This window comes from Oryzias latipes, chromosome 9, assembly GCF_053564925.1.
Source record: "Oryzias latipes strain Hd-rR chromosome 9, Olatipes_Hd-rR_3.1".
Classification (NCBI taxonomy): Eukaryota; Metazoa; Chordata; class Actinopteri; order Beloniformes; family Adrianichthyidae; genus Oryzias; species Oryzias latipes.
The window spans coordinates 13,292,932-13,309,066 of record NC_136245.1 but is presented as its reverse complement, the minus strand read 5'-3'; the positions used below and the strand labels follow the sequence as shown (position 1 = coordinate 13,309,066).

Here is a 16,135-nt window from a genome sequence, read left to right as displayed (position 1 = left end):
GGTCTAGATGACCCAACTCCCAATGTTAAAGTGCCTAGGATAGCACGAGCGTTAAAACCCAGCTTCTTCCATGTAGATGTATTCTTGGGGTCTTCCCACTGCATCCAGTTGAAAAACCCTCTGTACAAATAGATATTGTTTTGTGAGTGATACAGAAACAGTGATTTTGGCCATACAGTTAATCACTACATAGAGTAAATAATAATTAATGTGTCTGGATATATGCCAACCTGTACAAACTGGAATCTTTGCTGTTTGACTCTGAGTTGCAATCACAGGGCACTCTGTATAGCTATTTCATGCGAAGTCTGTTGCGTTTGAGGACACGATCAACAGTAAAGAGGCTGACACTGTTGACAACCTAAAAACTTACATGGTCCTCAATGATCTTCTGTTGAATTTCCCCCAGTTTAATCGCATTGTTCTAATGGACCATATCCATATCCACAATTAGGGTCTCTTGGTGTGGGGAGAATATACCTGTCCTCCCACCTCCAAGTGGCAGTCTTTCAATTCTACGAAAACAGAATGTCACACTGGTGATTCAATCAGCTCAATAAACTCTGTGCAAAATTTATTTAAACAATAAAAATATTTAAAATGTTATTTAATAAATAGTTATCTATGAAAACAGTTGCAACAGGTTAAAATAATAACAAAGATAAGACAAAAAACACGATTTAAGTCCCAGCTTAAAAAAGTCCATCTCCAAAGCCGCCCCTCAAAGGTCCACCATTGAAAGGGATAATGGAGGAGGAAAACCAGCGTTTCTGCGGCTGAAGAGAACACAAACAAAGGGGAACTTTCGGGTGCTGCACAAGCATCAGCCACATGCATCAAGGCAGATCAGGAGGGGAGCAGACTGACAGGCTTTAAGGTCCTTCATGCAGCTTCCCGGTCAGCCCTGGCGTCCCTCCGATGGGCGTAAAATCTACTTTTGACACTTTTAAGTTGTATGTTCAGCTCGGAGCCCTTAAACTGTTGGGGGTTTCAGGCAATCGCATACTTTTGCCTTATGGTAAGTCCACCCCTGGTGTAAAATTAAAGTGATGTTTGAACATAGTATGTTAAAAAGCCTGTGTCCTCCTCAATAAAGCCAGCTCGACTGAACAAAAGTTCCGTAAAATTCTTTTTTTTTTGGTTACAGAAGCTACATTCTTATGATGAATACTATATTTATTTAAAAAATGTGATCAATTGGTTTGTGAAATTTTAAAAATGGTCATTCTAGAGCAAAATATTACTCATGTTTAGTCGCAAAAGTCCTACAGACTTCGTTGAAGGAGAAAGCTCCGCCTTTTTCCAGGTGTGTGTCGGATTCTGTGGGTGGGGCAGATCTGGAAATCGCTATGCTGACAAATCTGAGCATATTTGATCTGATCCGGTGTGGGTACCGGATGTTCTCGGGCTGCCAGATGTTCTCGGGGTCCTTCGGGGTCCTTCGACCAATGATGACGTCACACTATTTGATTGGCTGTAAGTTGCCACGACCAATGAGTTAACGTCGCTAAGTTTTTTTTAAAACTTTATTGACAATTGCGGTATCATACATTAACAATGACATCAACGTTAACAACGAACAATAACAATGTAATGAATATTGCTTCGAAGATCAGTCACCATTGCCAAACATAATATATTAACATAGAAAATAAAGAATAGAGGGGAAAAAAGAAACAATGAACATAACACACAAATAAATAAAAACATAAGTAAAATAAAATAAAGGAACATAGAAAAAATCTAAATAGTTAAGTTAGGGGTACTCATGAAGTTTGTATTTCTGAACAAAACTAAGCAATTTCAAGCCATTCTTCTTTTTCATATAATGAAGTGATTGAAAGTAAAAACAGAGCTCTTTATTAAATGTTATAAAAAGTGGTTTGGTCTTCAAAACTTGACCTCACCAAGATGGCGGTGCTCTCCTCCCATGAGGAACCACGTGATGTCTCCTCTAGTGATATAACTCATTGGAAGGACCCTGAAGGACCCCGAGAACATCTGGCAACCCGAGAACATCCGGTACCCACACCGGCAATGTTTTGAAATATTGGTATAAATATCTTTGATCCATGGAATTAGATAAAAGGATTTGGTAATCCGGATCACTTTAATTCTGATCCTACATTTTAAAATACTAGGGATAGTACCTCATTTTGCAAACTGTCACTTTTTTTTTCAGAGAGATTATTAAAAGTTTCAATATAAGCTGGTTCAGTAACTGTAGCAGTGTTGAAGAATACAGCTACATGTTTAGTAAAACCATATATTTATATAATGTAAATGTACAGGAAAGATTTAGCTAAAATGTCTAATCAATCGTTTTTAAACAGAACACAAAACAAATGGCAGCTGTAATTAATGTGTTTGATGCAGAATTGTCTGAGAGTGGTCTTAGAGTGGTGAGGTAGTAGAAATTTTTTGTTTGAAAAGAAATGCATAGCCACTGAGGTTTACTCTTATCAGGAGGGATAAGATGTTGTTTAAAAGATTCAAATCCTCATATTTTCCTTCATTCCTTCAGAATAAAATTTTTCAAAATAAAATCATTTAAACTTGTAGAAATGATCACATTTATTATCTCAATATGAACCCCTCCAGCGCAGTAAAAACCCATCTTTCACAGTCCTCCCTCATTCTCTTTCTCATTGTAGGTGTGGAACTCTTGGCACTTATTGTGCTGAATCATGTGAATATCAAACAATGACTGGCTGGACAAAACTGACAACTAATGAAATAACTCTGTGGGAGTGTGACGATGACCCCCTCATATTGGTTTTTGTGGGGCCTATGGCTGGTTGATCTGCTCTCATGTTTGGACGCTGCAGGCCCTGTTGGCAAAGTTTCCACCCCTGGGCGTGCAGTATAAATTAGGCTCATCATGCCAACACAAGCACACTGGCACAGACAGGTAACGGCAAGGATTCATGGCTGTTGTGGCAAAATATTTCAATTTTTTTTTCTATTTTTTAGGTGTTCAGGTTCATTGTGGCTGTCCTCTGTGTTTATTATCTGGAGACTCTGTTTGTTGATGTGTAGTAATGTGTGCTCATGATGTTGTGCCTTTTCTGATAGAATCAAAGATTGAACCTCTTCATAAATATCCATCCAAAAATAACAGATGAACTTTTTTGCGTCATGAAAACACTAACTAGCGTTTGATATCAACTGCTCAGTATCCCTAGATTAAGTCAGAAATTTCTTTGATTTACTTTACAGTTTTATCCTTGCAAATCCATTCGCTATGGCCACAGACCATCCAATCCCTGCATCCAAGCAGCAGCAGCCCGGTACCAGTGCTTTTAAGGTGAGTAGAAATCCTTTAGAGATCAAAAAAGTTATAAAATAAAAAAGTTTTAGAGGTAGTATTTTTCAATACTTTTATCACTAGTTCATCAGTTTGATCTTTTTTTTCCTCCGTGAACACAGCTGTTCATCTATGAGCAGGAAAACTTCCAAGGACGCTGCCATGAGCTGACTGGTCCCTGTAACAACCTCCAGGAAGCAGGCATGGAGAAAGTGGGCTCCATACTGGTGCTGTGTGGGCTGTGAGTGTGGGCTAGATAGAAAAATAGATGATTAACTAAGACAACAAAAGCATGGGCTTAACATATTTGTAGGGGGTTGACTAAAGGAATGGAGAAGCTAATTGAAGTTGAATGCCTTTTCACCTGTGTGAACCATGTCTTCCTTGTCAGATGGGTGGGATATGTACAGACCAGCTGTAAGGGAGAGCAGTATGTGTTTGAGAAGGGGGAGTATCCTCGCTGGGATTCCTGGACCAACAGCAGGCGTAGTGACACCATTCTTTCATTCTGCCCAATTAAAGTGGTACAAAAAAAAAACCTTTTATAACTCAATCCATAAAAGATGAATCTATCTGCTTTTAAATATGTCATCTATTGTTTGTTTGTTTGTTTGTTTTTTGTATTTTAGGACAGCCAGGAGCACAAGATTGTCCTTTACGAAAACCCTGGCTTTGCAGGAAAGAAGATAGAAATTATTGATGATGATGTTCCCAGCTTCCATGCTCATGGCTACCAAGAGAAGGTCTCCTCTGTTAGGGTACAGAGCGGCAAGTAAGTACCTCCTACGAAAGCATGTCTCTTGCCAACCATCATTTCACCTCTAAAATCTACTTTCCCTCTCGGCTGTGCTCCTGCTGCACCAGCTGGGTGGGCTATCAGTATCCAGGATACAGGGGCTATCAGTACTTGTTTGAGAAGGGGGAGTACAAGGACAGCTCAGAGTTTGGATCCCAGATTCCCCAGATCCAGTCTGTGCGGCGGATCAAAGACATGCAGTGGCATCAGAGAGGGGCATTTCACCCAGTAAACTAAGCATGTGACTGATTTGGGTCATGAATCCTAACCTCAGCGACCTTGACCTCTTCCAGCTGCTATTCCTTGCCTTTCAATTACATAATACTGCATTTTGATATCTATTGCAGCTGTTGCAGTAGTGAGATTCTGTTCTAAGCTGTCAAGCATACTAATAAATGAGTGTTGCCCTAAGACTTTGTGCTTTATTACTTTTATTCTGATCTTTTTATTATTATTAACTGTTTTGAGGTGACTATTAAAAGCATGCGCAGTGGCAAATTCCGAACAGTAGGGTGCGCTGCAAGCAGAATACACTTCCTGTTTTCCGCTGAGGAGGAAGTGTTCTGAAAACAGGATTTATTGAAAGTCTGCGCTTCCACTACAAAAGTATGGATATTCTTATATTTTAAGAAGCGATTTCCCTTTTTAAAATACCCAAAAGAAACACATGTTGTTTGAATAATGGTAATACATAATTATTTCATGTCAAATTTACTAATTCGTTTGTCGTAGCTTGCTAGCTTACCTAACTTTTGTCCATCAGATCATGTGGTGCTCTACAGTACCTAACCTACTACGGTACGACGAGTCATTTGGTGTTGTTTTGCTTCTCAAATATTTAAAACAATTACAGTAGGAATGACTTTTTTGTATTTATCGTATCCTTAATTATATGCTCCAGGTATTACTTGTTTGTTTAGTAGTCAGGTCGGTTTTCTGGTGTGCAGTGCAGAGTTAAGGAACTGGTGGGGTTAATGAATGTAAACTTTTGGTTAAAAATAAGTTGGAAGATACTACTATTTAGAAAAGTTTTAATAAACTTAATAGTAATGTAATGTGGGACGAAAAACAATTTAACCCGAGTGTTCGTGTTCCAAACTTAATTTATAATTATTATTATGAAAAACCTAAATCTGAATTTGACTTTGTCATCATTGTTATGACATTTAAGAAATTTCACCTTCGTGAGAGCAATTCATATTTACAATATTGAATAATGCTTGAAATCTAATAGCTGATTCTAATTAAGTTAACTAGATTTACCTTTGTATTCCACCTATGAAGTATATTTGCTATGTTTTTGGTGGATTGATTACTCTATATTGTCCCTTCTTGTGACTGTGAGTATGAATGGGTGTGTGATTTGTGTGGCCCCGAAACAGCAGGCTGGCGACCTGTCCAACGTGTACCCCGTCCTAGGGTTAGGCTCTAGGAGCCCTGTTATCCCAAAAGGGATCACTAAGAAAATGAAGGGATAGTTTTCCTTTATTCAGCTAGATTTAGACAAAACATAAAATGGGTTGAATATGGATTTTTGTACATTTAATTTATTATGTTTTATTTATAAATATTTTCAGGGACTTCTAGCAGAAACAGTTAAAGATAGTTGTCAGAGTATGAAAGTGGTCACAAAGAATGCAACTATTGACATTTAGTAAGCATAAAAATAAATAAAAGCAACCCAATATAAAAAAATAATTAATTTCTATAGTATACCTTAAATAAAGAGTACTGTAGTCTTGAGTTATTTGATTGTCCCTAAGCCTGTGAGTATTATGTTTTAAAAGTATGCTTTTGACTTGGAAACAATTTTTAAAGTGTAAAAATTATTCATTCAATTTTTTCATTTCATTCAAATGAATGAAGTATGGATGAATGAATGAATGAATGTAATAATTATTTTGTTTTTCCCGTATTCCACAGCTAAGATGCCTGTTTCCTGCAGCAGCTGCGTTGAGAAGCGAGCCATGTTGAAACGCCCCAAAACTGGCCACTCGCTCTGCAAGGAGTGTTTCTTTATGGCCTTTGAGGAGGAGGTACATCAGACCATAGTCAATGCAAGTCTCTTCAAATCTGGTGAAACTGTAGCAATCGCTGCCTCTGGAGGAAAAGATTCCACTGTTCTTGCACATGTCATGAAGGTCCTGAATGAGCGATACAACTATGGTCTTGAGCTTATGCTCATCTCAGTGGATGAGGGGATCACAGGTTACAGGGACGACTCTTTGGAGACAGTGAAGAGGAATCAGCAGCAGTATGAGCTTCCCCTGAAGATTGTGTCGTATGAAGAACTGTATGGCTGGACTATGGATGCTATAGTAAAGCAGGTGGGACGGAAAAATAACTGCACGTTCTGTGGGGTGTTCAGAAGACAGGCGCTGGACAGGGGAGCCCTCATGCTGAAAGTTGATAAGATATGTACAGGTATGTGTCAAATATTACAAAAGTGTGAATACATTAACAGTTTTAACTTTCTGTTTAAGAAAAATATTTTCTTGCCCAGGTCATAACGCTGATGATGTAGCAGAGACCGTTTTGATGAACGTCCTGCGAGGGGACATTGCACGTCTGCGACGCTGCACTACAATTTCCACAGCCAGTGAGGGTGAAGGTGTTGTGCCACGTTGCAAGCCTCTCAAATATGCTTATGAGAAAGAGATTGTTCTGTATGCCTATTTTAAGAAGTTGGACTACTTTTCCACTGAATGCATCTATTCTCCAAATGCTTATCGTGGACATGCAAGAACCTTTCTGAAGGATCTAGAAAGTATAAGGCCCAGCTCCATTGTAGATATCATCCACTCTGGTGAGAACTTGTCTGTGCGGGAGGGGGTGAAGATGCCTGTCCAGGGAACTTGCAGCCGCTGTGGCTACATCTCGAGCCAGGCACTGTGCAAGTCATGTGTTCTGCTGGAGGGACTGAATCGAGGCCTGCCAAAGCTGGGAATAGGCAAGCACCACAGACTGCATGGGAAGATCCTGTCCCAGCAGCCCCTGACTGAGAAGGAGGAGAGAAAACTAAAATCAGTTGAATCTTAACTTTTAACAATTTAAGCTTTTTTTTTTAAATGTAAACTTAAGTTATGCCCACAACCTGTGTTTGCAACATGGAAAAATCTGATGACTAGTTGGAGAAGGGAGGAAATAGAACTTTTCTTTTTAAATGTCACTGGCATTCTGATTATTACGAATAAAAAAATGTTTTTACAGAAATGTGTGACCCACTTGTTTTTCATGTACTTTTCCTTTAAATCGTTTTACCTGGCCCCACAAGTAGTTATCACAGAGATCGCGTTAAGTCTTAGACACATCATTTGAAATGAACCGGCTGAATTTTTATAGTAGGATCTGTGCTGTTATATCTTTATATTCATTTTAATGTTTTGTAATGTATGTAGTCTATTTTTTCATGTAGGTATTTTAATTTTTATTGTCTTTTTATTTGCATTTGTCTTGTATGTCCTTTTTATTGATATTTTCAATTGTTCTTTTTAGCTTTTATGGTCGACATTTTTCAAATCTGTTTCGGGGAAAACAGAAGCGGAATAGCCGCTGGTCTAATTCTGGCTCATTGTGGTGATGCTTTTAATGTGCATCATTCATCTGTCCCTGAGAAATAAAAAAAATTGAATTTAACTTTTAAAGGACACACTGAAACAGAACCACAGATGAATTTTTGTGCCTTATGACTTCCTTTTTCCTTCTTTTTTTAACTAAAAGCTTGCCAGAAAAATTATTTAGTAATATAGCGACCCCTGCTGATCGGTTGGTGCCATGAGAAAAAAGGATTTTATCTCCCCACCGATTGGACCAAAACTTTTCATCATTCTCATTAGAGTGAGTTTCTTGTAAACGACAACATTGAACTTTTTGGCTTTTGCAAAACAAGAAAAGTGATTTTTCTTTTAACAGAATCCCTAATACCCCTAGTATTTAGTGAAATGAAAGACCACACAGAATTTAAAGACATAAATAAAAAACAAAAAAGGAAGTAAACAAAAAGAGAGCTTCTTTAGGATTAAAGAAGCTGGTGTCTTTAATTAAAGGTTAGCTGCGCCCCTAACTCCGGAGCTGCTGGAGCTTATCCCAGCCACTTGTGGGTGAAGGCAGGGGATGCCCTGGACAGGTCATCAGTTTTTCGCAGGGTAGAATGTCCACATCACATACCCATTCACTCTCACAGTCACACCTATGGACAATTTAGAGTTGCCAATTAACCTGAAGCATGCTTTTGGACGGTGGGAAGTAACAGAATATTCTGTCAGTTAAAATGATAAAGAAAATGGTATTTGACATTTCATTTTCAAAAGGTTCTATGTGTAGCTAAATTCATTTAGAAATGTCTAATTTGACAATTAAAATGAATTAACAGGAATGCTTTTTAATTTTCAAAATGAAGCTGCATTTTTTGACTCAAAATTAAAATGAAAAAGCATTACTTTTAGAATGCTTTTTCCTTTTCTTTTTCAACACTGCTTATTCTGTCACTTAATTCAAATGATAATGAAAATGGTATTTGACATTTCATTTTCAAAAAGTTATCTGGTATATGTGTAGCAAAATTCATTTAGAAATGTCTAATTTGACAATTGAAATGAATTAACAGAAATGCTTTTTAATTTTCAAAATGTAACTGCATCAAATGACTCAAAATTAAAATGAAAAAGCAATACTTCAAAATGCTTTTTCATTTTATACTTTAAAACTGCTTATTGTGTGTCATAATTAAAACGAAAATGCAAAGAGGGGATTGCATTTGTGTTGTCACATCCACCCTGCGAAAAGTGTCTCATAATTCAATTCCACTTAGCATTTCCAGAGGGGAGGCGGGGTGATGACGCCATTGCTACCTCTGTGTGTCCGGCTGCTAAGAGGCACAGTCATGTCTAGAAGCAGCTTTGTGTCAGCGGCAGGGGAGATGGCTTTGTGACGTTTGTACTCCCCTGATGATGTACACAGCTTCTCGGGACGGGGAGGCTGGCCAAGATGGCGACCACGACCGCATGTAAGAAACTTCTGTGAGTTCTTAAAACTTGGAATTCGCTGCACAAACTGTTTTTTTCGCCGACCCTTTGCCTTGAAACAACAGAAAAAGGTTTTCCGTGGAGTTTTTTCAAATTAATATTTCGAAATCTAAACTAATAATGATGAAGAAATCAAAAGATATCCGTGGCTCTCTCAACCGCAGCAGCTCTTTGGAAAATATGGAAGTGGATGCTTCTAAGGAAAAACGAAACATCAGAGAGACCCATTCTTATGCATGTCACATGAAGGATGATGAAGAATGCTCTTCAATGCCAAATACACCTATGAAACATCCCCCCCAAGAAGGTGAGAGGAGAAGAAAAGCAAAATAATCCTGAGAAAAGCGCTGCAACTGAGCCGACTTTGTCTGAGCTTCAGTCCACCATCATCAAAGCAGTTACCGAAAAAATTAACGAACGAGCAGACAAAACCGACGAAGCTGTGCATTACAATACTGTCCAAATTGACAATTTGAAGAAGTCGCTTGAGTTTTGCCATCAGGAGGTCATGGACTTGAAAAAACTAAATGAGAGCCTATAAAAGCAATGTGAAGAGCTGGAAAAGAAGGTTGGAGAGATGGAAACCAAAATGAATGATGCAGATCGCTACAGCAGAAGAGTGAATCTACGCCTGTCTGGTGTCCCTGAAAGAAATCCAGAGGATGTCAAAACAAGAGTTCAAGACATTTTTAAAGAGATGTTACCAACCAAAGATTCTGCAGTGGTGGTTTCAGCAATCGACATCGCACACAGAGTTGGAAAGCCCAGTGGGAATGGAACCAATCAACGTCCCCGACCCATAATCATCAGGTTCCTGTCCAGATCGGCCAGAGATCTCCTGTGGAAAAGTTCTAAAAAGAACGTCTATCTACTGGATCATCATCTTCGTCTCCAGGAAGATCTCACATCTGCTGATAAAGAAGCTCGCAGCCGCTTATGGGCAGCAGTGGAGGCAGCCAGGAAGAAAGGAGAGAAAGCCTATTTCATTGGAAACAGGGCTTTCGTAAACGGCAAGGAAATACTACTGAGTTAAGCTGAAATCATGTTGTAATCATGCTGTAATCATGAAGTGCTTCGAGAGACTGGTCCTCCAGCACATCAACGATCACCTCCCCCCAGACCTCGACCCCCACCAGTTTGCATACCGCACAAACCGGTCTACAGAAGATGCCATCGCCTTAGCCCTGCATGCAGCGCTGAGCCACCTGGAGGAGCAGCAGAGCTATGTTCGGATGCTCTTTGTGGACTACAGCTCTGCCTTTAATACAATCATCCCGGACATTCTCATCAGGAAACTGGACACTATAGGCCTGCCCCCCCTCACATGTGCCTGGATAAAGGACTTCCTCACTGACCGGCCCCAGGCAGTGAGGCTGGGCCCCCACCTCTCCCCCACACGCACGCTGAGCACTGGCTCTCCACAGGGCTGTGTGCTGAGCCCCCTCCTGTACTGCCTCTACACCTACGACTGCAGTCCGCAGCACGACAGCAACCTCATCGTGAAGTTTGCTGATGACACCACAGTTGTCGGACTCATCTCAAAGGGAGACGAGGCAGCCTACAGGGAGGAGGTCCTGAAGCTGGCAGCTTGGTGCTCAGACAACAACCTAGCTCTGAACACCAAGAAAACCAAAGAGATCATGGTGGACTTCAGGAGGCACAGCACCGACCCAGCTCCCCTCTACATCAATGGAGAGCGTGTGGAGAGGGTTCACACCTTCCGGTTTCTGGGTGTTGTATTGTCCAACAACATCTCCTGGACAGAGAACATCACAGAGGTCATCAAGAAGGCTCAGCAGAGACTCCACTTTCTGCGGGTCCTCAGGAAGAACAATCTGGACCCCAGCCTGCTGACAACCTTCTACCGCACGTCCATAGAAAGCCTTCTGACGTACTGCATTACAGTGTGGTACGGCAGCTGCACCATGGCGGACAGGGAGAGACTGCAGAGGGTAGTCAAAGCAGCTCAGAGGATCATCGGCTCCCCTCTCCCCTCCATGTCGGACATCTATTCCTCCCGTTGTCTAGGCAGAGCGGGGAAGATCATAAAAGACAGTTCCCACCCTGGCTCTGGACTGTTTGACCTGTTGCCCTCAGGAAGGCGCTACAGGTGCATCAGATCAAGGACAAACCGCCTTAAAAACAGTTTTTTCCCAAAAGCCATAACCATCCTGAACTCCCACATGCACGGTCACTGACAGCTCCACCTCCATGTCTCTCTCTCTCACTATGCGCATCCCATCATGTAAAAACCATCCCAATATGTGCAATACCATCCCATCATGTGCAATACATTAAGTGCAATATATCTCTGCATTCATGGACACAGCAGGTTTCTTCTGTCTGTCATAACTACCTCTCTGCAGAAATTTCTATTGTAGATTTTGTTCTTTTGTAGTTTGTAATTTGTAAATTGTGCCCTTCATTTTGAGAAATTATTTTATTTTATTATTATTATATTATTCTGCGAGTTTTTTCTCTCTTGTATGTTTGCACTGAATAGTGAGCGGCTTTAATTTCACTGCATGTGTGTGTGATGTGAATTGTACATGTGTACAGTGACAATAAAGGCATTCTATTCTATTCTAAATACGTTTGTAAAGGTCAGTATGACGGTATAAACAGACTCAAAGTTTAAGGCATATTGAATATGTGCAGCGGTTCCTGAACAAAACCAGGAAGTTCCTAAGTTAATTTTCTCTTTTTTCTTGTTCTTATAGTTCATGTCATTATCTGTTCTAACTGTGAATGCCAGGGGTATTAGAGACCAACTGAAAAGAAAATGTGTTTTTTTATATTGCCAAAATAAAAATGCAGACTTTTATTTCATTCAAGAGACACACGCTTCTGAAGCAGATAGGGAGTTTTGGAGAAGTCAATGGGGTAAAAATGTCTGGTTTTCTTTTGGTAGCAACAGGTCAGCAGGGGTAATTATTCTACAGGGCAAATTTAAAGGCCGCACTCTTGAGCATTTAATTGACAAAAATGGGAGATGGATTGTTCTTGTAGTGAATTTTGACCAATTTTATTTTATTTGAATTAATACATATGCCTCCAATAATCCAACAAACAACAATACAATCTTTTTAACATTGGAAGAAAAAATTAAGACACTCCTACAAAAATATCCCACCACTGAGATTTTATGGGGAGGAGATTTTAATGCTGTAATGAATGGCCACCTTGATAGATTTCCACCAAGGAAAGAAGACGCAAAAGAGTTGAAAAACATATGTAATAGACTTGATTGACATATGGAGACATAAACATCCTGATAAGAAAATATTTACTTGGAGCAATAAGGACAGATCTCAGTGTTCCCGCATTGATTTTTGGCTAATTTCTAATGACGTAGAAAAACAGTTGATTCCGTTGAGATTATACCCAATGTTTTTTCAGACCACAATACAGTGTCCATTAAAATTAATATGGAAACTGATGCACCCAAATGCAACGTAGACTATTGGAAATTGAATAATTTACTATTAAACAATAAAGAATTTACTGGTGGAGTAGAAAAACTAATTGATAAATACTGGAAACAAGCCTTTACATTAAAAAAATATTCAAATAGTTGGGAGTTAATGAAGTATGAAATAAGATCTTTGGCAATATCATTTGGGAAGAAAATTGCTAAAGCAAAACAAAAAAGAGAGTCAGAACTAATAAGAAAAATAATGATTATCAATGAAAAAACGAATTTATCTGATCTAGAACAAAACTTACTCATTTCTTTGCAATCAGAATTGAATAAAGTGTATGAAGAAAAAGCACGAGGAGCATTTGTTAGATCCAGAAGAAAATGGTTAGAACAAGGTGAAAAATGTACTAAATATTTTTTCAACTTAGAAAAAAGAAATTTCGAAATTTCCTGTCTACGTCAAATTAAAATTGGCAATTCAATAAGTGAAGATACAAAAAAGGTTTCTCAATATGTTGCCAAATTTTATCAGAGACTTTACACCAAAGATTGCTTTAGAGAAGAAGATATTGAATTATTTATTAACAATATTAAAGATAAGATTGGAAAAGTCAGTGAAACTTTTGAAAAGACTTGTGACCAGAAAATTAAGACAGAGGAAGTTGAAGACTGTATTAAATCTCTTAAAGATAATAAAAGTCCAGGTAATGATGGACTAACAAGTGAGTTTTATAAATTCTTTATTGCTAAATCTACCCCTTTTCTATCAAATTTATTTGAAGAAGCTTTAGACATTGGTATATTGCCCCCAACTCTCAGACAAGGCCTCATCAAACTCATCCCCAAACCACAAAAAGATAAATTATGCATAGAAAACTGGAGACCAATTAGTCTGTTAAACAATGATGCTAAAATATTCGCTCTTATTTTTGCCAAAAGATTGAAACCAGGACTGGAAAACATAATTGATGAAGAACAATCCGGTTTCATGCCTGGTAGAAATATTGCCAACAACATCAGATTAATACTTGACATGATTGATTATAATGAATATATTAAAGATGATAGTTTTATCTTATTTGTTGACTCCTACAAGGCATTTGACACAATTAGTCACAGTTTTATGATTCGAGTTATTAAAGAATTTGGATTTGGAAAAAGATTTTTAAAGGCAATTGAGGTTCTATACAATGGATGCAACAGCTCCATTAAACTGGCACATGGCACAACTCCCAGATTTGACATTAACAGAGGAATCCGGCAGGGATGTCCTCTCAGCCCTTTTCTCTTTTTACTAGTTGCTCAGGTTATGGCCCTTCATTTAAAAAAATGTCCATTTCGTGGTATTACAGCTTTGGGGAGAGAATTTAAACTCTCTCAACTAGCAGATGACACAACAATTTTTTTGGCCAATAAACATGAAATAACAAATGCAATTAAAGGAATCAAGGACTTTTCTGGAGTCTCTGGTTTAGAAATGAACCTTAACAAATCTGTCCTGTTTCCACTAAAAGATTGTGATTCACCAGAAATCAACGGTATTCCAGTTAAATCTTCACTTACATATCTTGGTATAATTATTGATAAAAATGAAAAAAATCGCAGTGAAGTTAATTTCAAGCCAATAACTGAACAAATTATCAAAAGATATAACATGTGGTTAATGAGAGATCTTTCTCTGAACGGTAGAATTCTGTTATCTAAAGCTGAGGGAATCTCTAGATCTGTCTATGTGTCTCTGTCTTTAGAAATGCCAAAACACATCTGTAACCTATTAAACAAAACATTATTTGATTTTATTTGGAGGAAAAAATGTCATTACTTAAGGAAAAATGTTTTATGTAACACCAGAAAATATGGGGGCAAGGAAGTATTAACCTTTGAAACTTTAAACAACTCTTTTAAAATAAAGTGGTTAAGTCAGTTATTGAAAGAGGAAGACAATATCTTTATCCTTAATAAAAAACAAAACAATAAATCTTTTGTGAACCAGGCAAAGATAAGTGTTTTTAGTGTCATAACTTTCTCATTACTTGTCTAATCCAAGGAAAGTTGGCATCATTGCAAAGCTAGTCAAAAGAACCTCAAGAAATAAAGTTGATATCAAATTCATTTTTATTTTCTAAATTATTGATTAATCATTATTCAAGATCATTCAGAGGTTTTCTCCAACAAAACCGTATAGGCAAAAGGTTAAAAAAGGATAATACTAAAAACTGTTCTTTCTGTTTTCAATTTGAGGAAACACTGATACATATTTTTTGGACTTGCAGATACACTGAAATAATTTGGGACAGATTAAAAAATCTGTTTAAAAAAAATTATCCACATTTTACGTTAACATAGAAAACATCTTATTTGGTTCCATTAATTATGATAATAAACTTTCATCTCAATTTAATTCAATAAATCTCCTGATTTGGTTGACAAATCAAGTTTTGTATTCAAAAAACTAAATTTAACAATAACACTCCCAATTTCTTTTTCATTTATTGGCCCAAATTAGATTTTTACTTACATTCCATTTCCCCCAGTACAAACAAAAAAGCAATAAAAACATGTTATATTGCTCAGCTTTGTAATATTATATAATTCTGTTTTTGTGTAAGTATACTCCCTGGCGTTTATTTTGAACAATTAATATACAGTTTTTTGTTCTTTGTTATTTACTGTATTCCATTTGTGTTTTGAATGAAAGAAAAAAATCTCAAACAGCCTATACTAACTACCGAGTCTTTAAATAAGCACGGCAAAGCTCTGAAGGACGTGCATGTGTGGGAGGTCAGCAAGAAATTCATGTTGCTACAGGTAGGCTTTGGCCTTAGACATTATGCAGTTTTTAAAAATTCTATTCAGTTTTCCAGTATGCATTCACCCATCACCCGCCATGCTTTAACACTGAGCCGTCTAGGGTGACCATGAATCGAACTGGTGAGAAACAGGCCTTTGTTTGAGGCGCCAGCTGCACTCAGTTACTTCTTTAAAATTTATTGCATATACATACATACAGTACAGACCAAAAGTTTGGGCACAGCTTCTCATTCAAAGAGTTTTCATTATTTTCATGACTGTGAATATTATAGATTTACACTGAAGGTATCAAAACTATGAATTAACACGTGGAATTATATACATAACAAAAAAAGTGTGAAACAACTGAAAATATGTCATATTCTAGGTTCTTCAAAGTAGCCACCTTTTGCTTTCAAGGGATTCAAGGAGTATTTATTGCCATTTTCAGTGAACAGAGCAGTTTCACAGAATAGGAATTTGCTGCGGTGCTAATGTGCGACATAAAACACTTAAGAATAGAAAAAACGAACAACAGTAAGCAAAATAAAAAAAATTATAATGGTCAGAACAATAAATAGAAATAAAATTGTGCAAACAGTGCAAACTGAGGATGATCAGGGTGCAGGTAGTGGATTATTAAGTTGTATTACTGCTTTGCACACTTTTGGCATTCTCTTGATGCCAACAGCATTGAGAGATTGGTTAGTATGAAAACTTTAGTCAGCCACCAGTTTTCCCACCTAAAAGATTAGAGAGGTCTGTGATGTCAATCAAAGGTTTACCTAAACGAGCCC

At 37.9% G+C, this 16,135-nt stretch overlaps 2 protein-coding genes across 4 annotated transcripts; both read left to right on the top strand.

Annotated features, from left to right (window-relative positions):
- The first annotated feature begins 3,190 nt into the window (after positions 1 to 3,190).
- crybb2 (crystallin, beta B2) lies at positions 3,191 to 4,516 on the top strand. The gene is made up of 5 exons (XM_004072558.5): positions 3,191 to 3,307; positions 3,430 to 3,548; positions 3,699 to 3,831; positions 3,937 to 4,079; positions 4,172 to 4,516. Exons 1-5 carry the CDS (start codon positions 3,245 to 3,247, stop codon positions 4,338 to 4,340), a joined length of 627 nt encoding a protein of 208 aa, XP_004072606.1. The 5' UTR covers positions 3,191 to 3,244; the 3' UTR covers positions 4,341 to 4,516.
- Positions 4,517 to 4,604: 88 nt separating this feature from the next.
- ctu1 (cytosolic thiouridylase subunit 1 homolog (S. pombe)) lies at positions 4,605 to 7,316 on the top strand. Of its 3 annotated transcripts, none has more exons than XM_004072560.4 (3): positions 4,605 to 4,709; positions 6,027 to 6,527; positions 6,607 to 7,316. In XM_004072560.4, exons 2-3 carry the CDS (start codon positions 6,032 to 6,034, stop codon positions 7,140 to 7,142), a joined length of 1,032 nt encoding a protein of 343 aa, XP_004072608.1. In that variant the 5' UTR covers positions 4,605 to 4,709; positions 6,027 to 6,031; the 3' UTR covers positions 7,143 to 7,316. The 3 variants fall into 3 exon arrangements, with proteins under 3 accessions (XP_004072608.1, XP_004072609.1, XP_004072607.1); XM_004072561.5 differs by having other exon boundaries at positions 4,653 to 4,787; XM_004072559.5 differs by having other exon boundaries at positions 4,664 to 4,901.
- The last annotated feature ends 8,819 nt before the right edge of the window (positions 7,317 to 16,135 follow it).